The sequence below is a fragment of the Electrophorus electricus genome, chromosome 2, assembly GCF_013358815.1.
Source record: "Electrophorus electricus isolate fEleEle1 chromosome 2, fEleEle1.pri, whole genome shotgun sequence".
Classification (NCBI taxonomy): Eukaryota; Metazoa; Chordata; class Actinopteri; order Gymnotiformes; family Gymnotidae; genus Electrophorus; species Electrophorus electricus.
The window spans coordinates 21,660,915-21,687,969 of NC_049536.1; the positions used below are offsets into that span (position 1 = coordinate 21,660,915).

The window sequence follows — 27,055 nt, forward strand, 5'->3', positions numbered from 1 at the left end:
GCTTAACACTCCCCTGCCAACCATACAGGAGGAGGAGCAGAACAACGAGCTTCGTGATTCCTATGGTCTACAGCGCCACCACGTGCCCGTTATGCTATATTCACAATGAAATCCGTGTACAATTAAAGCAACCTAGTAAATAGGCCTACTACAAATATTGCACCTGTTCCACACCAGGTGTGTCGTTATATAAGTAAACGGGAATTTGTTTGTTTGTATTTTGTTGTTCTTCTTCTTCTTTGGAATAAAATGAATGCAGGAAGCATGTAAACAGAAACGTGTAACTAAACAAGCTAAAACAGATAAAAGGCAAAACCTACGCATTGTAAGTATATAATAATCGATGAAGGATGACGTCAAGTATTATACAATGACCACATTTGATAGCAGTAGTCCTATAATCAATGCTATAAGTAAAATAGATACATTTAATACATCTATGAATAATAGTTCAACTTTGCTGTTTAACAGCTCGGCATTAAAGGCTGTAAAGAAAGGCAATAACATATCCAGGGTTTATCCAGGCCAGTCGGGTTTTTTTCCAAACACTGAAGGTGTTGATTTAACAGTGGAATTTTTGTTGTGCGTGCATTATAAAATACATGGACATTCCACAATAATATTTAAAAATAATCCCACATAAGTGATGGAAGGTTTTTAATTCATTATTAATATTCTAACTAAATAAAATAGATTTAAGCCGTTACAAAAAAAAAAAAAAAATCTTACCTTCTCTTTATTAGGGAGTGTTTGTGTTCTGTTAAAAGTGTCCCCTCCATTAATACTGATCAGTTCCGCATCTGCAGGCGGAAACGGAGCAGGGAAAACCACTACGTCACTCTTCAGTGTGTCGGAGCTAAAACACACGTCATACTGCTGAGTAGATTTGGAGTAAGACCAGCTCCCGTCAGGGTGGGTGGTGATCACTGGGGCGCTGTACCTGCTGAAACTGCCGTCTGTCCTGTAGCATTTCACAGCTATCAAACTGATGAGGCTCAGTAAAAAGATCACTGACACCGACACAATGGCAATCAGCAAATACAGATTTAAATCCGAGAAACTCTCCTCCTTCATCGGAACGTGTCTTAATTTTGTTTGGATGTCACTCCCGCTTTCAGCAACCACGACATCAATAGACACAGTCGCTGACAGTGAGGGCTCTCCGTTATCAGAAACCATAATGACCAGGGGGTGTGTTTTCAGGTCATTGTCACTCATCCTCCTCTTAGTTCTGATCTCCCCACTGCTGGTTCCGATGCGGAATAAGTTGTTTCCTTTAGGTTCAGACATGTGATAAGAAAGAAGCGCATTATATCCAGAATCGGCGTCTACAGCTCTGATTTTGGCCACAAAGTAGCCCGGGTCAGCAGAGAAAGGAATGTTCTCGGTGTTAACGGAGCCGTGTTCCGAATAGGGCGCGAGAACCACTGGACTGTTGTCATTTTCATCCAGGACAAAAACATTAACAGTCACGTTACTGCTCAGAGGAGGAACTCCAGAGTCTGTGGCCTGAACTTTAAACTGAAACCTTTTTATTTCTTCATAATTTAAAGTATGTAAATTGTTGATATCTCCACTTTCAGAATTTATGCTGAACACTGATGTTAAAGGAGAGCTTTTAGGGTTTTGTAGTAAGGAATATGTTATCCTGGCATTATCGCCTGCATCCGGGTCAAAAGCCGATACTGTATAAACAATGGCTCCGATCTGACTGTTCTCTTTCACATAAACAATAATATTGGTCTCTGCAAAGCACGGCGCGTTGTCATTCACGTCAGAAATGTGTACAGTAATGACACTGGTGCTGGTCAGAGACGGCGTTCCTTCATCTGTAGCTTTAATAGTTATATCATATTGAGACACTAATTCTCTATCTAGAGCGCCTTTCACAATTAAAGAATACCTATTTTTATATGTGTTCTGTAGAGCAAACGGAACATATGCTTCTAACCTGAGCACAACGACACCGTTTTTATTAGCATCATTATCTTTGACAGTTATTAAACCGACTATTGTTCCATCTTGCGAATCTTCTTTAATGACGTTAACTAATGATGTTACAGATATCTCCGGAAAATTGTCATTAACGTCAATAATTTCAATTAGTATTTTACAAAACGCTGCCCTGGGAGTTTGCCCTTTATCTTTGACCTGAACTCGAATTTCGACTGCATTGTTTAACTCATGATCCAAATGTCCCTTCACTGTTATTTCACCGGTATTAGAATTAATGGTGAAATCATCAATTATTGCATCATTATCATGATTTACAAATGAAAAGAGAATTTCACCATTCACTCCATCATCGGCATCACTTGCAAAAACAATGATAACAGATGTACCTACCGGTGCATTTTCTGGTATTCTAGCCTTATAAAGTGATTTACCACACACAGGAGTGTTATCGTTCACATCAATGACATTGACTTTTAAATTTAATGTTCCAGAACGTGGAGGTTTTCCCCCGTCTACAGCGGTCAGGGTAAGCAGGATCAAAGACTGTTTCTCTCGATCTAAAGATTTTTGCAGCACCAACTCAGCGGACACACTTTGTTCTCCTCCGCTCTGTACATCCAGGGAAAAGTGTTCGTTCGTGCTCAGCTTGTAGCTCTTTACCGAATTACTGCCGACATCCGCATCAAATGCTCTTGGTAAAGCAAATCTATCGCCAAGAGAAGCAGATTCAGAAATATTCAGTTCTCCCTTTGGAGAACGAAATACGGGCGTGTGGTCATTTATGTCCAATACATTTACCTCAAATCGGTACATGTTTAACGGTGACTTAACAATAGCTTCTAATTCCAACGCGCATTTTAAACTACGTCCGCATAGCTCCTCGCGGTCCATTCTGCTTTTAATATGAAGAACTCCATCTTTAACATTTAAATCGAAATACCTTGCATTTGTTCCTGAAACAATTTGGAATCCACGGTGCTCCAACTCTTGCACATTCAGATTCAGATCTTTGGCTAAATTTCCAACTAAAGTCCCCGGAGTACTCTCCTCCGTTACAGAGTACACCACCTGCCCACTGACGACGCTGAAAACATAACAAATCCAAGAGTAAAATATCCACAACATATATGGTTGCTTGAACATTGCCGACATATTCCAGTATGAAATCCTCCTAAAAATAGCATTAAAATTCGAGCATTTTACTGTGCAATTTAATCAATTTCTCAGACAACAGAAAAGACCTACGCGGTGGTAGCATATTCCGAAGACAAAGCCCTTTGCTAGCAATGCGAGCCTGCACGCCCTACCTTAAAATAGGCGGAGTGAAGAGAGATAAATTGAAGCATAGGTTGCTAGTGACACCATGTGGAAATTTATAGTCTGGGTCTATATAATACAATGCAAATCGACATGATTGTAGGAAATCATAGCACTGAATATTTGTATAGATGCATTTTATAGGAAATGATTACAAATACAGTAAATCAGTTGCAAATGCAATAATTCTGTTGCTTTACACAATAATAAGAAGAGGAATAAGAATAATAAATCAGTTAACAACCCATAACACAAGGAATCGCTAGTTGTAATTTACATTTGTGGAAATAGTATTTGATATTTAGCTGAGGATTAAGTAAAATATATTGCGTTCACTCATTAGCCTCAGTTGATTAATTTAAATAGCCTACCTAGCTACATGTCAAAGCCAAATTAAGAGAGTGGTCTAGAAGTGCTCTAGAATCCAGCCAGTCTACAAAAATCTATTATAATAAAATGTTCATAAATGTTCAAAAACACGTCACTGCTATCTTGATTGCAAATGAAACTGGCAAAGCAAAATGAATTTCAACATTGCCCCGAATGAATCTATACCTACGTTGAACTAAACAGAAATGAGTCAGACGTAATCAAAAGAGAAGTGCAACAGCCTATACAAAAACATGTATAATTAGGATTATGATTGCACCAAAACGCACGGAAATTTAAACGCACCAAAAAGCACAGATAACACCTTACCTTCTCTTTATTAGGGAGTGTTTGTGTTCTATTGAAAGTGTCCCCTCCATTAATACTGATCAGTTCCGCATCCGCAGGTGGAAACGGAGCAGGGAAAACCACTACGTCACTCTTCAGTGTGTCGGAGCTAAAACACACGTCATACTGCTGAGTAGATTTGGAGTAAGACCAGCTCCCGTCAGGGTGGGTGGTGATCACTGGGGCGCTGTACCTGCTGAAACTGCCGTCTGTCCTGTAGCATTTCACAGCTATTAAACTGATGAGGCTCAGTAAAAAGATCACTGACACCGACACAATGGCGATCAGCAAATACAGATTTAAATCCGAGAAACTCTCCTCCTTCATCGGCACGTGTCTTAATTTTGTTTGAATGTCACTCCCGCTTTCAACAACCACGACATCAATAGACACAGTCGCTGACAGTGAGGGCTCTCCGTTATCAGAAACCATAATGACCAGGGGGTGTGTTTTCAGGTCATTGTCACTCATTCTCCTCTTAGTCCTGATCTCCCCATTGCTGGTTCCGATGCGGAAGAGGTTGTTTCCTTTAGGTTCAGAGATGTGATAAGAAAGCAGCGCGTTATAACCACAGTCGGCGTCTACTGCTCTTATCTTCGCCACGAAGTAACCCGCTTCAGCGGAGAACGGAATATTCTCGGTATTAACAGACCCATGATCAGAATATGGCGGAAGAATCCCAGGACTGTTGTCATTTTCGTCCATGATAAAAACGTTCACAGTCATCTTACTACTCAGAGGAGGAACTCCAGAGTCTGTGGCTTGAACTTTAAACTGAAACATTTTTATTTCCTCATAGTTAAAGGACTGCAAGCTGTGGATATCGCCTGTAACTGAATTTATATTAATCAAACTAGATAAAGTTAAAGCGCTGCTTTTACTTTCTAAAACTGAATAAGCAGTCTGTCCGTTTTCATTTATGTCAGCATCAAATGCAGAAACGGTTTTCATAACAGCACCAATCTGATTGTTCTCTTTTATGTAAACATTCATGACGGACTCTTGAAAGTACGGCGCGTTGTCATTCACGTCAGAGACTTGTAAAGTAATCACAGTGCGGTTAGAGAGAGGCGGGGTGCCTTCATCAGTGGCTATGATAGTTATGTTATGCACAGAGGCACTCTCTCTGTCTAGAGGGCCACTGACCACTAAAGAGTAGTGGTTTTTGTAGTTTGTTTGAAGTTTGAAGGGAACTTTGTTGGAAACAATACAATTCACCACACCGTTTTTCCCATCATCTCTGTCACTCACTGACACAAGAGCCACGGCAGTGCCAGCCTTGGTGTCTTCCTTCACTGTCTGCAGCAGCGATGTCACTGTTATCTCGGGAGCATTGTCATTTAAATCTAGGACCTGAACCAGCACTTTGCAGTGGGCCAACATCGGCGGTTGTCCTTTGTCACTTGCCTGTGCACGAATTTCAAAAGCTCTGCTCTGCTCATAATCAATATCGCCTTTTACTGTAATAACACCGGTACTAGGATCAACATGAAACACATCTAAAACATGGTCTTGGTCTGTTTTTCTTAATGAATATAAAATTTCACTATTTATTCCAGCATCTACATCCGTTGCATTGAGCGTAAAAATCGTTTTGCCAGTAGGCACATTTTCAGAAACACTTGTTTTATACACAGGTCGACTGAAAACCGGGGCATTATCATTACTATCTAACACATTGATGATTATCTCCGAAGTACCGGATTTAGACGGAGTACCTCCGTCTACAGCGGTGAGCGTGAGATGGATCACGGACTGTTTCTCCCGGTCTAAACCTTTTTGCAGCACCAGCTCCGCAGAAACACTTTGTTCTCCCAATTTGCTCACGGCTAATGAGAAATATTCGTTAGGGCTTAGGCTGTAACTATTCAGTCTGTTTTTACCTACATCTGCATCAGACGCATACGAGATGGGAAATTTCTGTCCCGGTAGAGTATTCTCCGCGACGTCTAAATACTGATATTTAGTACTGAAGGACGGTGCATTGTCATTCACATCTAAAATGTTAATTTCTATACGGTAAAGCTTTAAAGGGTTATTGATTACCGCCTCTACATTTACGGTACATTTAGGCGCCTTAAGACAAAGCTCTTCTCTGTCTATTCTCTCCTTCACGTACAGAAATCCAGTCTTTCGATTTACCTCGAAATATTTCTTCTTAGATCCAGCGACAATCTGAAATATTCGCGACTCCAGCTCATGAATATTTAAGCTCAGATCCTTCGCGATGTTTCCTACAGATGTCCCGATATTCGCCTCTTCCGACACGGAGTAAGAGAGCTGCCCTGCGACCGCTCTCCAGCGACAGTCAAACAGAACAAGGAGAAAACACCATATCACAGATTTCTGTGTGAAAAAAGTCATTGTTGCCTTAAACATTGACTGGGCATAGATCCACAGAATAGTTTGATAATCAAAGTCGATTTAAATCCAAAACGTGAAATCTGGCCAACATTCAGTTTAAACATGAGAGAAGATGAGGACATGAACACCTTTGCGTTCTCCGTCCGTTCCAAACAAAAGCCAGTAAAATATCGAGTTAAAAACAGGAGGGGCACGAGAGGGATTGGGGGGGGGGGGGGGGGAATCTCGATTCACAGGTCAATAGCGACACCATGTGCATGTAAAAAAACTGCTTTAATTTTTTTTTTTTTTTCCTATCGAAAATAAACAGCATCTGCTTGGTGACATTATAGCCATACAAATACTGCAAAATCGCATTATTTTGTGGCAAATGGTTGGAAACAATTAATTATATGATCAAAATAATTTTACTGGTGGCTATTCTCTTTTATTCAAGTTTGTACTGGTATCAAGGTCTTGGAATTATATGAGTAACTTTTTCAGTAAACAAGAAGTTCGATCACGTTGCTAAACATATACATTGCAAGTACGTGAATAATACTGAACAGAGGGGGAAAATATGACAGTCAATGAAAGGAAAGCTAACTTGCATTTATCATTTGACGGACACTCAACCAAAGAGCTGTGCATAAACCTTCTGAATAGCACGTGCACAAGGGGCGCTGCTCGCCGTACTACATCAACTCTTAGGATCCATTCATTAATTAACATAGGCTATAGATTCTGCATAGAATTCATACACAGAATAATATATACAGTCATTTTACTTATACTTATTGTTCATTATACCACATTAACACACTCGAATCTTAGCACGGAAAATGTACTCATCAGCATTCTACCACTAACGAACTAAATGGCCATGCCTCACGAAACAAAAGCATACAAACTCAGGTTTGCTTACTAGGGAACGTTTGTGGGCTGATAAGTGTCCGTTACAAGTTTTGAAGCATTGAATCACCTGTGAGCAGCTGTCAAAGACCTTACAGTTAATCAGCACTATGGACAGCACGTGTTGCATACTATGTCAAACATAAGTTATGCAAGATTTATGAGCTTCCAAACAACTCCTGGTCCCTTGCAATATCACCAAAAACAGGAAAGCTGAAAAAACCCTGAAGCTGTGGCTAGAAGCTAAAATTAAGGATGTTGATTGGCACATAAATTAATTATAAGTGCAAGGTAGCGCACAACTGCCTTTGGCTTTCACTGAGAGCTGATTATGACTTTAAAAATACATGACAGCTACAAAAAATGCAGGACTGCTACTTTTACGGCAAACAAAAGCAAAATAGAAGGAAGGTGAAATTAAAGCAAATCAAAATGCTAAATAAAAATATACAGCAGAACCCTTACCTTCTCTTTATTAGGGAGTGTTTGTGTTCTGTTAAAAGTGTCCCCTCCATTAATACTGATCAGTTCCGCATCTGCAGGCGGAAACGGAGCAGGGAAAACCACTACGTCACTCTTCAGTGTGTCGGAGCTAAAACACACGTCATACTGCTGAGTAGATTTGGAGTAAGACCAGCTCCCGTCAGGGTGGGTGGTGATCACTGGGGCGCTGTACCTGCTGAAACTGCCGTCTGTCCTGTAGCATTTCACAGCTATTAAACTGATGAGGCTCAGTAAAAAGATCACTGACACCGACACAATGGCGATCAGCAAATACAGATTTAAATCCGAGAAACTCTCCTCCTTCATCGGCACGTGTCTTAATTTTGGTTGAATGTCATTCCCGCTTTCAGCAACCACGACATCAATAGACACAGTCGCTGACAGTGAGGGCTCTCCGTTATCAGAAACCATAATGACCAGGGGGTGTGTTTTCAGGTCATTGTCACTCATTCTCCTCTTAGTCCTGATCTCCCCACTGCTGGTTCCAATGCGGAATAAGTTGTTTCCTTTAGGTTCAGACATGTGATAAGAAAGAAGCGCATTATATCCAGAATCGGCGTCTACAGCCCTGATCTTGGCCACAAAGTAGCCCGGGTCAGCAGAGAAAGGAATGTTCTCGGTGTTAACGGAGCCGTGTTCAGAATACGGCGCGAGAACCACTGGACTGTTGTCATTTTCATCCAGGACAAAAACATTAACAGTCACATTACTGCTCAGAGGAGGAACTCCAGAGTCTGTGGCCTGAACTTTAAACTGAAATGTTTTGATTTCTTCATAATTAAAAGACTGTAAACTGTGGATATCTCCATTGTCAGAGTTTATATTAACCATGGATTTTACTGGGCTAGAGCTTTGTAATAATGAATAAGATATCCTTGAATTTTCATCTACGTCAGGATCAAACGCAGACACTGTATAAATAACAGCTCCAATCTGACTGTTCTCTTTCACATAAACATTCATGGTGCGTTCTGAAAAGCACGGGGCATTGTCATTAATGTCAGAAACTTGTACAATAATTGTAGTGGTGCTAGAGAGAGGCGGGTTTCCTTCATCTGTAGCTGTAACAGTAATATTATAATGAGACCTGCGTTCTCTGTCTAAAAGACCATCAACAACTAGGGAATAATAATTTCTATAGGACGACTTTAGCTTGAATGGCACAGAATCTGAAATATTTAGCTTAGTGTCTCCATTCATACCGCTGTCTTTATCTGTGACTGTAATTAAGGCGACCACAGTTCCTGAAACAGAATGCTCTTTTACAGGACTCATCAGTGACGTCACTAGGACCTCTGGGGAATTGTCATTTACGTCAATCACTTCAACGAGCAATTTACAGTGCGAGCTACGAAGAGGCGTGCCTTTGTCGCTTGCTTGTGCGCGGATTTCATATGCCGAATTTTCTTCAAAATCAAGGTTGCTTTGTACAGTGATTCCACCCGTAGATGAATCTATTGCGAATACCTTTGAAAGTTTTGAGCTACTCGCTCGATCGGTTAACGAATACACGAGCTCTCCGTTAATACCTTCATCCAAATCGGTTGCATTTAATGTAATTATTGTAGTTCCCACTGGAGTATTCTCAGCAACGCGAACTTTAAAAAGCGGTTTGCTGAATGATGGTATATTGTCATTTGCATCGATAATATTAACAAATATCTTTAACGTACTGGATCTGGGAGGTTTACCCCCATCTATTGCGGTCAGTGTGAGGCGAATCACAGACTGTTTCTCTCGATCTAAAGATTTCTGCAGGACCAACTCAGCGGACACACTTTGTTCTCCTCCGCTCTGCACATCCAGGGAAAAGTGTTCATTCTGACTCAGCTTGTAGCTCTTTACCGAGTTACTCCCTGAATCCGCATCGTTCGCTACTGGTAACGGAAATCTTTCTCCAGTATACGCAGATTCGGTGATATTAAGACTATATGACATTTCGTGAAAAAACGGTGCATTGTCATTTATGTCTAAAATATTCACTTCTATTCTATGGAGATGTATAGGACGATTCAATATGGCTTCTATGCTTACTGAGCATCTGGCTGAATTACCACAGATTTCTTCCCTGTCTAACCTCTCGTTCACAAAAAGGCCCCCCGTTTTCGAATTCACGTCAAAATACCTTTTGTTGTATCCAGATACAATTTGCAGTCCTCTAGACTCAATTTCGTGAGGGCTTAAATTTAAGTCCTTTGCGACATTTCCTACAAAGGTTCCCTTGTCGACTTCCTCCGAAACAGAATACAATATCTGCGCCGCGCACAAGCCCAAGGAACAAAACAGCGCGACTAAACAAATCCACCCCATCTCGCTCTGTCCGTCAGTCCCAGAAGACGGCTCAATAAGAATGATAAACAAACATTGCTCTCGAGTATTTAAGAAATCCACAATAAGCTCTCTAGTGTTCGAAATCTCACAGAAATCTACTCCGTTGTCACTTGTGCACCTCTCTGCTCCCTCGAACAAAGCACGAAGTCCCTCGCTCCTCGCTCTATGACCACACAATGGGAGGAGTTTGAATCTTAGCGAGATATCTCGTCTCCACAGTCTACAGCGTCATCACGTGCCGAATTTAAGCGCAACAAGGAGGTGTCCACACACATTTGTGTAAATAGATGATTATGGACAAATTATATATATATATATATTTTGAAAGATGATGACTACTATGTGATATATATATATATATATATATATATATATATATATATATATATATATATATATATATATATATATCACACATAGTAGTCATCATCTTTCAAAATGTATTCATCATGATATGTTTGCCTTTTCATTCAGTGAATTGCGATTAAGGTTGCGATTCTTGCCTGACAGTATTTTAATAGTAGATAGATTTTTCCTGGTAGACGAGGGAAAAATCTAACAGAACATTTATGTTTTCAAAAATACGTCTTTTTCATTTAAAGTTAAAATCAAGAACGTTTAAATAATAAAGACTTAAACGAACAACAGATTCAAAGACCTTACAGTGCTCAGTAAATCAGCACCATGGACAGCACGGGTCGCATACTATGGCAAACAAAGAACTTATATAAGATGTATAAACATCCAGACGACTCCTGATCGACTGCAATATCAACTATAACAAGGAAAACTGAAAATAAAAACAACTGAAACTGTGGCTAAAAGCTTAAATTAGGGGTGTTGATTGGCACAGAAATTAATAACGAGGGCAAGGTACTCCAAAACTGTCTTTGGCTTTGATTGAGAACTTTTTTTATTAAAAAAAAAAAAAAAAAAAAAAAAAAAAAAAAAAAAAAAAAAGCAAAGTACAAAAATACAGCATCGCTACTTTTCCGACAAACAAAAGCAAAAATAGAAGGAAGGTGACATGAATGCAACTCAAAAAGCTAAATCGCTTCAATAATACATAGCAGAACCCTTACCTTCTCTTTATTAGGGAGTGTTTGTGTTCTGTTAAAAGTGTCCCCTCCATTAATACTGATCAGTTCCGCATCTGCAGGCGGAAACGGAGCAGGGAAAACCACTACGTCACTCTTCAGTGTGTCGGAGCTAAAACACACGTCATACTGCTGAGTAGATTTGGAGTAAGACCAGCTCCCGTCAGGGTGGGTCGTGATCACTGGGGCGCTGTACCTGCTGAAACTGCCGTCTGTCCTGTAGCATTTCACAGCTATCAAACTGATGAGGCTCAGTAAAAAGATCACTGACACCGACACAATGGCAATCAGCAAATACAGATTTAAATCCGAGAAACTCTCCTCCTTCATCGGAACGTGTCTTAATTTTGTTTGGATGTCACTCCCGCTTTCAGCAACCACGACATCAATAGACACAGTCGCTGACAGTGAGGGCTCTCCGTTATCAGAAACCATAATGACCAGGGGGTGTGTTTTCAGGTCATTGTCACTCATCCTCCTCTTAGTCCTGATCTCCCCACTGCTGGTTCCGATGCGGAATAAGTTGTTTCCTTTAGGTTCAGACATGTGATAAGAAAGAAGCGCATTATATCCAGAATCGGCGTCTACAGCTCTGATCTTGGCCACAAAGTAGCCCGGGTCAGCAGAGAAAGGAATGTTCTCGGTGTTAACGGAGCCATGTTCAGAATACGGCGCGAGAACCACTGGACTGTTGTCATTTTCGTCCAGGACAAAAACATTAACAGTCACGTTACTGCTCAGAGGAGGAACTCCAGAGTCTGTGGCCTGAACTTTAAACTGAAACGTTTTGATTTCTTCATAATTAAAAGACTGTAAACTGTGTATATCTCCACTGTCAGAGTTTATATTAACCATGGATTTTACTGGGCTAGAGCTTTGTAATAATGAATAAGATATCCTTGAATTTTCATCTACGTCAGGATCAAACGCAAACACTGTATAAATAACAGCTCCAATCTGACTGTTCTCTTTCACATAAACATTCATGGCGCGTTCTGAAAAGCGCGGGGCATTGTCATTAATGTCAGAAACTTGTACAATAATTGTAGTGGTGCTAGAGAGAGGCGGGTTTCCTTCATCTGTAGCTGTAACAGTAATATTATAATGAGACCTGCGTTCTCTGTCTAAAAGACCAGCAACAACTAGGGAATAGTAATTTTTATATGACGGTTTCAGTTTAAAGGGCATAGAATCTGAAAGATACGCCTTAGCGTTCCCATTTTCCCCGCTGTCTTTATCCGTCACTGTAACCAACGCCACTACTGTTCCCACAGCCGAGTCCTCTTTTAGCGGACTCGTCACAGACGACACCGAGATTTCGGGTGCGTTATCATTAACATCGATAACCTCAACAAGCACTTTACAGTGTGCTCTACGGGAGGGTGTGCCTTTGTCTCTAGCCTGCGCGCGGATTTCGTATGCGGCATTTTCCTCATGATCCAAATTACCTTTAATAGTGATTTCTCCAATAATTGGGTCTATGGCAAATAGATCCGTGATCTTTGACGCCCCGCCCGCTGTCAAAGTATATACAAGCTCTCCATTAACCCCCTCATCTAAATCTGTAGCGACCAGTTTAATTACAGTAGTTCCCAAAGGACTGTTTTCACTGACGCGCACCTTGTAAAGCGCTTCGCTAAACGCCGGTATGTTGTCATTAACGTCCTCAACATTTACCACTACATGTAGTATGCCGGATCGCGCAGGTTTTCCTCCGTCTACTGCGGTCAGTGTGAGCTGGATCTCGGGCAGTTTCTCTCGGTCTAAAGTCTTCTGTAGCACTAACTCCGCAGATATGGTACCCTGCTCTCCTCCGCTCTGTACATCTAGAGAGAATTGTTCATTTGGGCTCAATTTGTAGCTCTTTACCGAATTAACGGCCGAATCTGCATCCTGAGCTACGGGTAACGGAAATTTTTCTCCGGTAAATGCTAATTCGGAAATGTTAAGAGTATAAGACTTTTCCAGGAAAGTCGGCGCATTGTCATTTATATCTAAAACATTCACTTCCACTCTATGGAGATGCGTAGGATTATCCAATATGGCTTCTGTATTTATAGAGCACTTGGCCGTATTTCCACACAGTTCCTCTCGGTCTATCCTTTCATTAACAAAGAGCGCTCCCGTTTTGAAATTTACATTAAAATACCTTTTGGTGTGTCCTGATACAATGCGCAGTCCTCTCGCCTCAAGTTCATGCGCATTTATGTTTAAGTCCTTGGCGATATTTCCAACTAAAGTCCCTTTGTCGACCTCCTCTGAAACGGAATAAGATACGTGCGACGCGCACCATTCCAGTAAAGACAACAGCGCGAGACATCGAATACAAAGCATCTCTCTCCGTCTAACAGAGCCCATTGCGGAGAAAATCCAAGAAAGAATAATATTCAAGCAGTCCTAAAGGGGGTTTCAGAAAATTAAACACACATTTTCGCTGTATTAGGAATCTCACACGAAGCAAAGCCCCTCAGTGTATGTCTACTTTACTGTACCTCAGCAAACAAAGCAAGGAGTCACATTGCACTCCTCTACTGCCTCCACAATAGGAGGAGCTTATGAACGCAAAAGCGAGTTCTCACATTCACGGTCTACAGCGACTCTACGTGTCGCGTACAGTCCCTGTTTCGACAGACTAATACCGGTCCATGTAACGTTCACATATTGTATGTCTTCACTCAAACTAGCGAGCATAATCTTTCCTAATGACAAACATACAGTATATTGAATTTAACAAATATATCATATAAGCACTATATTTGAATGCAAAGGACGGCACAGACTGTTTTTAGTACATTATTAAGAAATGGTCCATCGCCATTGTACAAGGATTTAACAAAGAAATATTTCAAGCTTTCTGTAAATATTTAAACCGGTCGTATATCAAACCAGCATTTGTTTACATTTGTCCATGTAAACATTTCCACATAATGCATTTTTTAATTATGTGATTTACATGAGAAATGTATCTAAAAAGAGCAATATTATTATTATTATTATTATTATATAAAAGAGCTATATAAACCTAACCTATTATTATTATTTATTATTAATACTTACATACTAGTACTACTACTACTACTACTACCACTAATAATAATAATAATAATAATAATAATAATACATTTAGTCAAGCAATGCGGGCTCAAGTGCCCCTTGAGGAAAGGTGAAATAACTTCAGAACCATGGACAGTAATCAGTGCTCTCAAGATGGTAAAAATAATTCAATTGTAGTATAAGCCCAACATCTGCTATAGTTAGGGTTTTGGAGCAGAAAAGAGACAAAGAACATAAAACAACTGGCAAAGGAGTTAGAAGGCTATGTAAAATAATCAAATTTAAAACGAAATACACTGAGAATTATAAATATATCTTAAATGTAAAAATGTTATATTGTTTTCCAAAAGAAACACCAAGATAATGGTACAGCCAACAGTATCTCACATATATAAGGTCATCTTAACACTACCGTACATTTGGAAAATGTGGCCATAATATAAGGCACAATATCCTTAACATTCTGAATCAGACATCAGACTAATGTGTGCAAAACCAAAGAGCTGAGTCGTTCGAAATATATAAAATTGAATCCCTACCTTTTCCTTATTAGGAAGAGTTTGTGTTCGGTTGAAAGTCTCTCCGTTTATACTTATCAGTTCCGCATCCGCAGGCGGAAACGGAGCAGGGAAAACCACTACGTCACTCTTCAGAGTGTCGGAGCTAAAACAAACGTCATACTGCTGAGTAGATTTGGAGTAAGACCAGCTCCCGTCAGGGTGGGTGGTGATCACTGGGGCGCTGTACCTGCTGAAACCGCCGTCTGTCCTGTAGCATTTCACAGCTATCAAACTGATGAGGCTCAGTAAAAAGATCACTGACACCGACACAATAGCGATCAGCAAATACAGATTTAAATCCGAGAAACTCTCCTCCTTCATCGGCACGTGTCTTAATTTTGGTTGAATGTCATTCCCGCTTTCAGCAACCACGACATCAATAGACACAGTCGCGGACAGTGAGGGCTCTCCGTTATCAGAAACCATAATGACCAGGGGGTGTGTTTTCAGGTCATTGTCACTCATCCTCCTCTTAGTCCTGATCTCCCCATTGCTGGTTCCAATGCGGAATAAGTTGTTTCCTTTGGGTTCAGAAATGTGATAAGAAAGAAGCGCATTATATCCAGAATCGGCGTCCACAGCTCTGATTTTGGCGACGAAATAACCCACTTCAGCGGAATATGGAAGATTCTCAGTGTTAACGGAACCGTGTTCAGAATACGGCGCGAGAATCCCGGGACTGTTGTCATTTTCATCCAGAATAAAAAGGTTCACAGTCACGTTACTGTTCAGAGGAGGAACGCCAGAGTCTGTGGCCTGAACCTTAAACTGATACACTTTCATTTCTTCATAGTCAAAAGACAGCAGGCTTTGTATCTCACCTGTTAACGAGTGAATTGTAAACAGCGAGGAGACTGGCGTACCACTGATACTAGATTCATAAAGAGAGTACGTAATGAGTGCATTATTACCCATATCCGGGTCTAAGGCTGTCAACGCACATATCACTGAACCAGCATTACTATTCTCTCGTAAATAAGCATATTCTGTTTTCGCGGGGAAGTGGGGCACATTGTCATTTACATCTGCTACTACGACGTTAATTGTTTTTATACTGGACATGGACGGGGTTCCTTCATCTTCAGCTAAAACTGTAATGTTATACTCTGCAACGCTTTCCCGGTCAAGTTCGTCGTCTAAGATCAGTGAGTAGTAGTTCTGGAAAGACGACTGCAATTTAAAAGGACCGGAACCTGCAAGGTCACATTTAACAGCCCCGTTTTTTCCGGAATCCGGATCCGACACTGTCATTAAAGCAACAACCGTCCCCTTCCCCGCGTTCTCCTCGATTTGATTAAGAAGTGATGTTACAGTGACGCGCGGGGGGTTATCATTGAGATCCAGTACCTCTACTAAAAGCTTGGTGTGTCCCGACATGGGCACGGTACCCTTATCTGTGGCCTGAACACGGATCTCAAAGCCATGGTTTTCTTCATAATCAATATCTCCCCTTATTTTAAATTCTCCTGTTTGTCTGTCAATTTCAAAACTATCCAGGATATTTTGAGGCGTGTGACTAATGAAAGAATATACTATTTCTCCATTTAAACCTTCATCGGAATCTCTTGCTTGCAGTTTCGTAACTGTGGTCCCGATGGGACTGTGTTCAGCTATGGAGACTTTGTATAATGACTTGCTAAATATAGGCGCATTGTCATTTATATCCAAAACATTTACTTTTATAAGTAATGTCCCTGTCTTAGCAGGCGATCCTCCATCAACAGCAGTGACTGAAAGGTCAACACTGGGAGTTTTCTCTCTGTCCAGTGCTTTTATAAGCACTAGTTCCGCAGAGATCGTTTTGTCGCTGTGTGTCTGCATGTCTAATGTGAAGTATTCATTGGAACCGATCTTGTATGTTTTCAAAGAGTTGACTCCGATGTCTGCATCGTGTGCGCTCTGCAAAGGGAATCGCGCACCTGCCGCTGTGATTTCAGTGATATTTAGATAGGATGAACTAACGGGGAATACCGGAGGATTATCGTTAACATCAAGAATATTTATTCTTACCCGATAAAGCTGTAAGGGACTACTGACCACGGCTTCTAGATTAACGGAGCAAGAGGCGTCGCCCGCACACAGCTCCTCTCGGTCAATCCGTTCAATCACGTGCAGTGCGCCTGTATCCGTATTCACTCTGAAGTACTGCTTTTTAGAACCTGACACGATACGGAATCCCCGTGAGGTCAATTCCTTTAAGGAGAGGTTAATATCTTTGGTTATATTACCAACTGTTGTTCCCATTTTCACCTCCTCTGATATACTATACGCGATCTGCCCCGACACTGTCTCCAAGACACAAGATGCCAAGACGGATACAAATCCACCTATTAAAAGCTTCTGTGTAGGCAGCAACATTGTAGCTGTATCCTAGTCTATATTGAGGCAGTATTCCAGGGATACCAGCATGGATGAAAGTTAGACGTACCTCCAAGTGAGCGTGCAGTTCGTATTAAGCAATGACGTGAAACAAAAGAGACCAGCGCAGCTCTTCCCTCTGTAATTCCCAAGCGTTTGGCACTGTACATCCATAAATTCACAATATCCAAAGTAGTCCATCCAAAGGATGCCCAAAGCAGCGGAGTAATCTAATGTATCACACAGTACTTCGCGAATTCAAGCGTTTCAGGGTAAAGGGAGATGCAACCCCTTCACGATGCCGTCGACCAACTGGATAAAAGTAGAGAGGGTGTAAAATCAGCGAGAGGGAGAACGCAGTGTGACCATACAGAAAGGAGGGGCATGTACCCAATGCAATTTGTGGAAGAAGAGCGACGCATAGCGGACCTAATATTAAATTACGTCATTACATCACTCGGGGTTTCTCTACCACCCCCGTCCTTGCTACATGTAATACAAACAAACCAATTTCACACTGAAATAGATATAAACGGTATATTTGAATCTCAACTTTACAATAAGGTCTTTACATCTACAAATCCACTACACAGATTAGCGTGATTATATGTGTCCTCAGAGTAGAAGGTCGGTCTTATGTGGTTTGATGCACAGCTGAGTCTGGTGAAACCACACAGAGCTCCCTAGGCTCAGTGTGTGCTGTCTAAATAAGATTTCTTTGTTTAGAGGGACAGTTTAATACTCTAGAAATAGACTGCTTCTAGTTTACATTGAGAAACATTTGGATACAAACTATTATTATTATTGCTATTATGCTTATGACAAAGGAAATTATTCCTAACTATTAACCCATGTATAATGAATAAACAAATAGATTAATCATTCATTAATAATTAAAAAATTATTAACAGGACACTGCAATGTACTAAAATTCACTAAAACAACATTCATCTACTCAAAAAAATCATTTTTTATCTAAAAATACATGTACTGTATATAAAAAATCCTTAAAATTCATAAATTGATTCATACATGCATTTTGGTTTAACTTTGATACTCTACCCCTACCACAAATAAATCTCACTTCATCGGTTTGTTACTTTGTATTTTCGAGGGCAGAGAGAGAGAGAGAGAGAGAAACAGCGAGAGGTAGCGAATAAGACAGAACTGGTAGAACTGGGGTGTGTTCATCTCTGTTTCATCAAAGTAGGCACTGGCCTCACTACATGTGTGTTTCATGGATATTATGTTAGCATGAGAGAGAGCAAGCGTGAGAGAGATAAAGAAAGAGACGGGGAGACAGAGAGAGAGAGAGAGAGAGAGAGTGAGAGAGAGAGACAGAGTGAGAGAGGGAGAGAGAGAGAGAGAGGGAGAGAGGGAGAGAGAGAGAGAGAGGGAGAGAGAGAGAGAGAGAGGGAGAGAGAGACAGGGGGAGAGAGAGAGAGACAGAGCGAGAGAGGGAGAGAGAGAGAGAGAGAGAGGGAGAGAGAGAGACAGAGGGAGAGAGATAAAGAGTGAGTGGGGGAGGGAGAAAGAGAAAAGAAGAGATCTTAGACTCTCTCATCTGAGCGTAATCCAGGATCAAATTTGGGAGATTGAGTCCTCTGACGTATTTCAATGTAAATGTAAATTATGTATTTCCATTCACCATGAACATGAATGCAAAAATCAATAATCATAGTCTCCTCTTTGTAAATTCCTCTCCCTAGTAACACAACATCAGGCAAAGTTCAGGGGGTCACAGCATGTACTATTATTGGTAAACAGAGACACCGTATATCACACACTGAGATGTGAATAGGCTGTCAAAATCCTCAAATTCAGAAAAACACTTCATAGTTCATAGTATGTATAGGTGATCTACACACAGAAAGGCACAAACACAGTATTTAGGAGTAACATTGCATGTGTATGTCATTTACACTGTAATAAAGAACCAAGCACATATACAGCGCACCACCTCACATACATTCAATTAACCAAAGAACTAGAAAGTACTTGCAGAATTCTTTGGTTACAAGACCTAAAGGTTGTAAAATCAATGACAGAGCTCACTGCTCATGGTAAAGTGTAGTGCAGAGAATGCCTCGCTTGTCTAACCTTCAGCATCACTCAGGCCTAAACCAAACCTGTCAACGTCTCACGGCAACGGGGAGCAACACACCTGGAGATGGACGGCATCTTCCTGTGAAGTTTAGTTTCGCTCTAAATATAACGTATCTGCTTTGGCCCATCGGTCATCTGAAGAGGACGACTATTCTGAGGTCTAAAACAAGTGCTGTTGTGTGGCACACGCATGCAGAACTGCAGCTATTTCAAACGATCATATGGTGTGTGGCAGAGACAGAGACTCCGGGTTCAGTCTATGTGACTACATTGGAACTCTCCAATTATAAACAAACGCGATTCTCTGGCACCGTCACACAGCTTTCACAACCCAAGCGTGTGTTCTGTGAAAATGGAGCAAAGTACTGTAAAAGCACTCAGGCCTGTGCTTCCGACTGCGGTGAATATGCCGAAGGGGTCGTCCTACATCTGCACTGCAGAGAGAAGAGACTGTACTGGCTAATCGAGAGCATGCACCAACCTATAAACACTTTGTATGCGTAATATGACTGTGGGAGTGATGTGTGTGTGTGTGTGTGTGTGTGTGTGTGTGTGTGTGTGTGTGTGTGTGTGTGTGTGTTTAAGTGTAATATGAGATCATTAATAAAGCTTACACAAACATAAGTATGCATGAGTGGAAATGTTCAGTAGGTGCCATAGAATTCATGTTTACTGGTAGAAATGGGTGAGGCACTGCAGGGTGGAGGCCTCTGTACACACGCACACACACAAACACACATGCGCGCGTGCACACACACACACACACACACACAAACACCCACACACCATGCACAGAATGGGTTGTTTCTTTTACATTCATATAGTTTCTGAAATCAGTGGTCCAACAGGTTTATTAATCTAGTTTTATTAATCTAGTCTTTTAATCTAAAATTGTGATGCACAATAACCCTCTGAGCACTAAATGTGTCATCAAAAATATTCAGACTGAACATATTTTATTCTATTCCATTGATTTCCTTATTTAAATGCAGTATGGGGGGCAGTATTTCTGTGTAAGTGACTCTTGAGGATGTACAGGATAGCTACAGACACCAGAGGGGGTACTTGTATAGCATGTGTGTGTGTGGTGTTTAAAATCACTTCTGAGCTAAGGGTGTGGCAGTAGGTTATGTGATGGTGGGATGTGTGTGTTTGTGTGTGTGTGTGGGGGGGTTATCTGAGGGTGTTTGTCTGTGGACGTATTCATATATCCTTTTTATAATCTCCAATCTGTGGAAGGACACAGATGCAGAGAGTATACATGTTCATAAATATAATAATTTAGGAATGTGTGTGCATGTGTGTGAGATTAGGAGAAACACATACATTTAAAGAATACATAAAGGAATAACATGCTGCTCAAATAATGTGAGGATACATGAAGGATATGATATTTGGTGTTTATTATATCTGAGACATGTAGGTTTTTGCATTACAGACAGTATTCAGTGCACACAGCAAGTGAATTAAACCAGAGAGTATTACGCCATTGTTCAAAATGTAAATAGAGGGGTCATCTGTGTGTGTGTGTGTGTGTGTGTGTGTGTGTGTGTGTGTGTGTGTGTGTGTGTGTGTGTGTGTGTGTGTGTGTGTGTGTGTGTGTGTGTGAGAGAGTGAGAGAGAGTAACGGGGGAGGGGTGTTGCCAGCAGGCAGCAGAATCCTCCTCTCCCGTTTGACAGAGCCTCCCAGTTGCCATGGAAACCCCCTTCCGGTGGGTGGGGGCTATGACTGAGAGCCCACTTAGGCTCTGAGAGTGAAGCATATCTGGGGTAAGAGTGTGAATCCTGGCCTCCAACAGCTGATCTACACAGCGATTCTTAGATCTACTCCATGTGGTTTCTAACCACACAGGTCTATGATGAGCAGTTTTAAACAGTTTTAAAGTTTTACACATTACCTTTAGCTAAAAATAATATTTTTCCCTGTGCGACTGTCTCATGCCCATTTCACACTATACACCTAAAGCTCCACCTTAAACCTTACAACACACCTACAGCTTCTCCTCACACACCACAATACACCTACAGCTCCACCTCACACTACAATACAAACTGCTCCACCTCTCACTCACTCACACACACACACACCCCTCAAAAACTTCTACACAACCGCAGCTACACCCTTGAGAATAGTTTAGCCTGTGCCCTGCTACATGAGCAGAAAGACAGAGACTGTGAGTATGAGCCCCATCACCTCCACCAAGGAGAGGTGATGCCCAGCTGGGAAGCCTCTTGGCTGGGTAACAGCTCATTCTGACAGCTGGACACAGCTGGATACCTGACAGTGAACACCAAAAATACTTCTGAATTTAACAAATTACGTTTCATATGCCTTCACAATCTAAAAGGGATGTTAATATCAGTTTTTCTACTGCTGTTTTTCTAAATCTGTTTTTATTTTTCATCTTGGATGTTTGTAGCATGTCTGATAACTCCTCCTCTGTCCTAGAGATAGAGCTCATAACCAATAGGCCCGATATGGCAGTTGTAATATACCCCTTTTCCTTAAAGTATACACCGAACAACGGCCTTCACAAAGTCAGGTCTTATAGACACTGAACCATATATTTGTTTACTTCTGCCAAACTGTTCTTTCATGTAAAATATTTAGCTCCAGAAGTGTTGGCAAGTTAGTTGTAGCATTATTTATTGGCTGGATGCTTCTGGTTTCTGGCTGTTGAAACACGACTAAAGGAATTAAAATGAAAAATGTTACCACAGTTTAGTACCATTGCATGTTTGTACATTCCTGGTTATCAACATACAGAAATGCTGTCAGCTCCAGCTTTTACATGGATGAGTGCACGAACAGTTCTCCCTTCCTATTGGAGTATTCTGAATGTTACTAGTCACTGCATATAACTCAGATTCAACACAAAGTTCTGTCCCTTATGTCTGATTATTATCAACCTCAGACAAGCTACGGTGTGCTCTGCCTTTCAGGAGCACTGAGTAACTCCAGAATGATACATGCGCGCGTGCACACACACACACTCAGAGTCAAACTCCAGTGTATAAGTATGTGTGACTCATACTATAGGTTATCTATAGGTCATATTGCTATATACTACATCATGGTATAATTACAAGCTCTCACACACTCATAGGTTGTTTACCTTAAACTATGTAGACTGTCATAGCAGCCACACAATGAAAAGTATTTTCCCTGCTGCCAAGTCAAACTCATACATTTAAGTCTATCAAACTAAAATGTATCTATAATATCACTGGAGATGTCCACTACCTTTGATAACTACTGCGTTCTACAGAAAGAATAATACCATAATTTCCCCATTGTTGATATATCTTTGGGATGAAGTTTCTCACCCTTGGCAGGACACAAGAGAGCCCCTGGGAGGGAGGCCCTGCTACTGACAGACGTACACGGTCCTTGAGGAGTTTTGATGGCATCGTCCTACCTACTTATACACACCGTGTGAGAAACCCATACAGTTTAAGATATCCATATCCAACACATCTCACACTGCTACCTTGTTTATCCACCATAGATTTTTTATTATGCACTTGATATATTACTGCAGAACTGCTCTAACATCTTATAAATCTGCTTAACACATTTCACCTTCTTTTAATGTATTTGTAATTAAAAGGAGACTAGAATTCCATATGCAGCTATTTTAACAGAGCATACACACTACATCTTGAGAAACATTCGTCTCAGCAAATTTAAATTTTTCATCTTAATTATTTATTCCCAACTCTGTGCTCAGGATGTGAGCCAGAAGCCAGTTTGCAAGAACAGAGGCAGGAATCTCACACACATGCTGTCCATGCTGACAGTGCAGGTGATGTTTTCTTCACCCACCACACCTTTATGCTCCATTACTGTCCTTAGTTTGGTTTTATTATTTAATTTCCTGCGTCTCAATTTCCTCTGCAAACTCTTTAGTCATCACCTGACAACGGCACTCCTATCGTGTCAGCTACAAAAGAGGCACACCGAAGCTTGTTCTTCCCCGGATACGCTCTGCAGCACAACGCTGACCAATCCAGTCCCGGGACAGCTACAAAAATAACCCGATGTGTTAAACGCGGAAGTCTGCTGCATCATTTCGAGAGAAGTGGCTACTGTAAAGGGTCAGTAAATCTGCATTTTTGGAGGGCCACTTAACTGCAGGCAAGCACAGCTCAACACACAAAGCACGAGAGAACATTTACACATGGATACCTAAATATGAGTATTTGAAATGTGTTTGTATATGAGAAAGAGAGAAACAGAGACAGACAGAAAGCTGGGTAGAGTTTTTAGCTCTATGTGCGCCAAAGAAAGGATTATGCAGCAGAACATTAAAATGTCGTTTTTTTTTCTCTGACAATGCATTAGTAGTCCAACCTCACAAACAGCCTTTTTACTAATAAGAATAAGACACTCAGCCTGTAGCTCAGCCTGTCTGTTGCGAAGACAATGGCTGAACTGACCCAGCTATGTAATTTCCTACTCACAAACATGGGGATACCCAACAACAGCCTGATTGGTTAAGTAAACACCGGTCAAACGCTCATGGCTCTGTGATTGGTTAATGTGTTGCCAAGTGCAGCAAAGGGTTCTGCTATTGGCTATTCTCTGGTGAGCAGAAGGAGAGGCAGAAAGAGAGAGGGAGAGAAACTGCAACAGACTTATATCACATTCTCAAGAAAGAAATATTCCAGGGAGCCACTATAAGGACCCCATGATGGGAAAGATTCATACGTGTGCCTTTTTTGCCCATAGTGATGCATTATTCATGTGTTCAGAGGGCATTAGGAACAAGTAGAGGGTGAATCCTACTACAAGGAGAGATATGGATTTAGATATGGATAAATCAAAACCCTACCCCCACCTCACTCCATTTACACACACACACACACAGGCCTGGGATATGAAGTGAGAGTGGGGTGTATTTAGAGCTACAGTAAATAGGACATCATCTACTAACTCAATCAATACAAATGGAATTGAGCAGTAAAGCAAAAGTGCATACAGCCTTCCACCAGCAGGTGGAGATTTTCCTTCATGAGTCAGCTTTGAGACAAAGCACCCATGAAAGAAGAATCAGCATGCTATCTCTGTACCTTCCTCCCCAACTCCCAAACAGGCACGCACACACGTGCACACACACACACACACACACACACACACACACACACACACACACACACACACACACACACACACACACACACACACACACACACACAAACACTTGCACATTAACTCGCATACACACAAATTCTCACACACACACCCACACACCCCTCCAACTGAAACTCTATGAGGAAATTAAAACAACAGCTCTTCAAAGTGCTGAGAGAAAACAGGGTGATCTCAGTGACAGAGTATTGCATGGCTGCAGCAGCAGGCAGTCCTGACAGTAATAAGGCTGAGAGATTACTCCTATCTCACACACTGCACCCACCTTACGATCATATCACACACTCCACGTGCCTGCCACTGCAGCGAGGACACCAGGGACGCTACCTAGCTATTCCAGCCTGTTCACAATGAACAGGATAAGGATAGCTTGGGTTCATGCCTACAGACCATTCCCTACGTGTCTTTCAAGTCTCTGATTTGATTGATTTTCTCCACTGAGTGTAGCTACTGACTTGTATTCATTTGCTGAAAAGAATGTGGTCAGATTCGTACATTTTGATTCATTTTTATATTAGCATTATTTTATATAGATATGGAGGCATGATCTTGCTGGACATGTATTGTCGAGTTCTCATTCTCCACGATACTGCACCACATAACACAGACACACTGCCAGCAGGACTGATGATGGGGAGCAAATGAGCTGTTTGTGGGGCCATGACAAATCTGTCCTACAGAAATCATAATAATAACGCAACTGATTGATAGTCTAGAGGTACAGCTACAGGCAGGGTATATGTGATGGTGATTACTAGAGGTGTATGAGATAGTCATTACTACATGTATAAACAGTAACCCGTTACATCTCCTTCTGTTACAAAATAATAATATGTTCTCCGTACACTTTTCCTGAGAACACTCAAAATATTGCAAACTGTACCCATTGTGTGTGTATGAGTACCCAGGGAGAGGGGTTTCACTTCTAAACATCTATTGTCTATTGTCAGACAGACAATAGACAGTAAATGTTCCTACCTTCTTAGCATTTCTGTTTCTTCCTCACAATCTCTCATTTTTCTTCTTTCTTCCTGTCTCACTCGATTTCCCTCCATGACATAAGGGAACACGATCCTTTACCATCAAATCTTAATGTGGCTGTTCTAAATTCATTCATCTTTTTTACTTCTGCTTTCAACTACTGTATTACAGAAAGCTCCCCATTTCAATCTTCTAAAAGAAATTAGAAAAGCCATTCTTACCTGAACATGTACTTTTTATCTCAACAGTCTGAAACTATCTGTAAAACCCATGAAACACTATACTGTTTTGTAAAACTTTGCCTCTATAACATGGCAGTGCATCCAAAAACCATCAGCAGTAGTTATTTTCTATTTATAAAGCCTTTATTCACAGGAGAGTGTCCTAATTCAGCTTTACAGCTTTATCTGCACAACGTTTTGCACTGGTTATATTTTAAAATAGTTTACCACTGAAAAAAACAATCCAGAGGGATAATCTGAACATTTATCAGATACTGTGCACCTATTCACAGCGTGGAGTAGGATCGGGCCTTGTAAGTGATCTATGGGTGGAACCAGAGTGAAGTAGGCTCTGCAGAACAACAGAAATGCTTCCAGTGCAATTTCTGTTAGACGACCCGCATGGGCCTTGCATTAGGACTGAAGCACAGGACTACATATACAGAGAGAGTATATTACAGTATTGGGGAGCATCTGTTCATATGTTCTGCTGTCTAAAAGATTTATACTGTAGATCATAACTATGGGATGTAGGTCTCAGTAAATTAGGCTGAGCAAAAATAAAATAAGGCCAAGGACCAAGAAGCTTCACAGTGGCAGATAATTCGAGAGAAACTAAGGCAAGATGATGCAAAGTTGCGTGTGCAGTGGGAGATCTCAGAAAGGAAAGCAAGTTCAGACTGTGCTGGGGAGAACACACCAGGGAAAGGACCAGGGTGGTGCTGGAAGCAAGACGGAAAGACGAGTTCACCGTTTACAAAATATGTAGTCCTAAGGTTCTTACCTTCAGAGTGCTCTGGGGATGCACCAGGGAAAGAAAAGAAGGAAGAAAGGGGAAAACAAGTCGTTATTTCATATTTACACTCAAGCAGACATACTGAAAAATGTTTACATTACATATATACATTATAATATATGCACAGTCTCTCCCTCCACCACCTCCCCACACACACACGGCCATAAACGACATAAAATGTGCAGGACATGGCAAAGATAAAGATTAGCAAACAAAGGCCAACAGAAAGGTTCAGAATCTCTCAACGTATGGTGGAAAAAAAACAATTCCTATTCAGTGCTATGCCATGAAATGATAAAATAAGAAGCATTCTCTAAACACTGTACATGGGGATAACCTTGCACATACATATCAAATGCCAACGTTTGCTGTTCAATGTAGAGACAGGGGAGAGCAGCAGCAATAGAGGCTGTAAAAAGCAAAACGATAAAGTGAGTGAAAATACGGAGTATGTATGAAAGACTCGGTGAGGAAATGTTTCACATGGATTTAGATGGAGAGACAGATTGGCAAGAAAAGACAAGGACCAAACTGTGTGAGGACAAGAGTGTGCAGGAACAAAAGTGTGTGAGGACAATGTGTGTAGGAACAAAACTGAGTAACAAGGAAATATGGAGCAAAAAAAAAAAAAGAAATGAAGGCCAGAATGA

At 41.0% G+C, this 27,055-nt stretch overlaps 5 protein-coding genes across 15 annotated transcripts in view; all 5 read right to left on the reverse strand.

Annotated features, from left to right (window-relative positions):
• LOC113575558 (protein dachsous-like) overlaps window positions 1-17,425 on the reverse strand; it is a 35,277-nt gene extending 17,852 nt beyond the window's left edge. The window contains exon 1 of the mRNA XM_035522515.1: window positions 14,979-17,425. Within this exon, the coding sequence (XP_035378408.1) occupies window positions 14,979-17,149 (2,171 nt within the window). The 5' untranslated portion in view covers window positions 17,150-17,425. The remainder of the gene's footprint in view (window positions 1-14,978) is intronic.
• The window catches only part of LOC113577152 (protocadherin alpha-C2-like), a 173,606-nt gene that overhangs the window by 68,633 nt on the left and 77,918 nt on the right, over window positions 1-27,055 (reverse strand). For 8 of the 11 annotated variants that reach the window (XM_035521312.1, XM_035521282.1, XM_035521293.1 and 5 more), the window contains exon 2: window positions 26,394-26,405. The exons of the other annotated variants lie outside the window; for them this stretch is intronic. In XM_035521312.1, coding sequence (XP_035377205.1) covers window positions 26,394-26,405 — 12 coding nt within the window. The remainder of the gene's footprint in view (window positions 1-26,393; window positions 26,406-27,055) is intronic. 11 annotated transcript variants of the gene reach the window in all.
• On the reverse strand, window positions 3-3,165 carry LOC113575562 (protocadherin alpha-8-like). Its single transcript, XM_027007136.2, has 2 exons — window positions 708-3,165; window positions 3-13 (listed from the first exon to the last, which is right to left on the reverse strand). Exons 1-2 carry the CDS (start codon window positions 3,106-3,108, stop codon window positions 3-5), a joined length of 2,412 nt encoding a protein of 803 aa, XP_026862937.2. The 5' UTR covers window positions 3,109-3,165.
• Window positions 3,829-6,354, reverse strand: LOC113575563 (protocadherin alpha-3-like). Its single transcript, XM_035522598.1, has 2 exons — window positions 3,923-6,354; window positions 3,829-3,838 (listed from the first exon to the last, which is right to left on the reverse strand). Exons 1-2 carry the CDS (start codon window positions 6,352-6,354, stop codon window positions 3,829-3,831), a joined length of 2,442 nt encoding a protein of 813 aa, XP_035378491.1.
• Window positions 7,681-13,598, reverse strand: LOC113575565 (protocadherin Fat 3-like). Its single transcript, XM_035522614.1, has 2 exons — window positions 11,163-13,598; window positions 7,681-10,065 (listed from the first exon to the last, which is right to left on the reverse strand). The coding sequence occupies exons 1-2, from the start codon at window positions 13,533-13,535 to the stop codon at window positions 7,681-7,683; spliced, it is 4,758 nt and encodes a 1,585-aa protein (XP_035378507.1). The 5' UTR covers window positions 13,536-13,598.

Coding starts and splice junctions, on each gene's coding strand:
- LOC113575563 (XM_035522598.1), bottom strand. CDS start 6,354: ATGACTTTTTTCACACAGAAATCTGTGATATGGTGTTTTCTCCTTGTT.
- LOC113575562 (XM_027007136.2), bottom strand. CDS start 3,108: ATGTCGGCAATGTTCAAGCAACCATATATGTTGTGGATATTTTACTCT.
- LOC113575565 (XM_035522614.1), bottom strand. CDS start 13,535: ATGGGCTCTGTTAGACGGAGAGAGATGCTTTGTATTCGATGTCTCGCG. Junction 10,066..11,162: donor CACTCCCTAATAAAGAGAAG/GTAAGGGTTCTG, acceptor ACTGACGGACAG/AGCGAGATGGGGTGGATTTG.